Source organism: Austrofundulus limnaeus, unplaced genomic scaffold, assembly GCF_001266775.1.
Source record: "Austrofundulus limnaeus strain Quisiro unplaced genomic scaffold, Austrofundulus_limnaeus-1.0 Scaffold252, whole genome shotgun sequence".
In the NCBI taxonomy this organism is placed as follows: Eukaryota; Metazoa; Chordata; class Actinopteri; order Cyprinodontiformes; family Rivulidae; genus Austrofundulus; species Austrofundulus limnaeus.
In genome coordinates, this window is record NW_013952654.1 from 538,697 (window position 1) to 539,981 (window position 1,285).

At 33.3% G+C, this 1,285-nt stretch overlaps 1 protein-coding gene across 1 annotated transcript in view; it reads left to right on the forward strand.

Annotated features, from left to right (window-relative positions):
- Positions 1 to 1,285, forward strand: part of LOC106526006 (carboxyl-terminal PDZ ligand of neuronal nitric oxide synthase protein) — a gene marked incomplete in the record, with an annotated part of 267,121 nt that overhangs the window by 120,248 nt on the left and 145,588 nt on the right. The window contains 1 exon segment of the mRNA XM_014020429.1: positions 763 to 855. Coding sequence (XP_013875883.1) covers positions 763 to 855 — 93 coding nt within the window.

Consider the following 1,285-nt stretch of genomic DNA (forward strand, 5'->3'; position numbering starts at 1 on the left):
TCTTAATATATCTTTTATGTAACAGTTTCAACAATTCCATCTAAGCATGGACGAATGTTTAAAACTTATTAAATGAGAAAAAAGACACTTTAATTTCTCTATTTGTCATTCAAAGTTGCTCACTTGAATATTTTCGATTTGAAAATTGATTTTACATCTAATCATGGAAACAAAAATCTGAATCAAATTGACTTGTTTGATAATAAATGATTCCCATGCCTGCAGGAAATCTTTTGTCAAGATCAGAGACACTTAAAGTACCTGTGACATCAGTTTTTTTGTAATAAATATTAATTCATTTTTGGAAAGGTAACATTGATAACTTGTTACAAAATAAATTCCATGCTTCTGAGATGAACAGGTGTTGAGATATTCTCATGTGAAGTAACAGGAAGTGATGTCACAGGGGATTGTCTGCATGTAAACAGAGCGTTGCTACAGTAACTAACAACGCAGACAGCAGAGAAGAAACTGATGTTTGTTTAGATTATGTTGAGTTTTTATCAGCGATGAAGAAGAGTCAGAGTTCAAATAATATTGTTTCAATAAACAAAGACCAGGAAGTTAATTTTATTAAAGAGTTCCCCTTTGATGTCACTTCCTGTTTCACTTTTTTGAGCCAAACTCAAAAGAAARTCTGCCAGTTTCCAGTTGTACTTGATGAATATACATGTTACAGACCCTTTAAATTCAGTGTATTTTTTCAGCTTTATGACACATTTAATAAAATCCACCTGAAATATTGTTTTTCTCTCTTTTCAGTATGAATTTAAGGTTAAAAACATCAAGAAGAAGAAAGTCCACATCGTGGTGTCTGTTGACGGCGTCAAGGTGACCCTGAGGAAAAAGAAAAAAGTATGTGATCATGTTTTTGAATTCTTTGTTGTGTTTTAATTAATCTATTTGGTGTTAACTCTTAATTCTACAAGGTAACTTTTTACTGTCATCTTCAAATTTCATGATGGGTCACTGTGGTGAGTGGGAGTTGATTTTTACATAGAGCTGATGGGCAGTTTAGCAGATATTTATATTAAAATATTTTAAATAAATCGTGACTGTTCTACTGAACAAGGCAAAATTTCGGGTGGTGCCCCCTTGTGCAATTTTCTAAATCTTAATTATAATAGCTAAGAAACCCACAGAACAAGTTACCTTCATAAATCTGAGTAACCAATGAATAAAAAAAAGTTATAGAATCAAAAATTTTCATCCCTTATTTGTGGCACCCCCAGGATGGACGGTGCCTTTAGCCTTAGCCTACACTGCCTATGCCACAGGCCGGCCC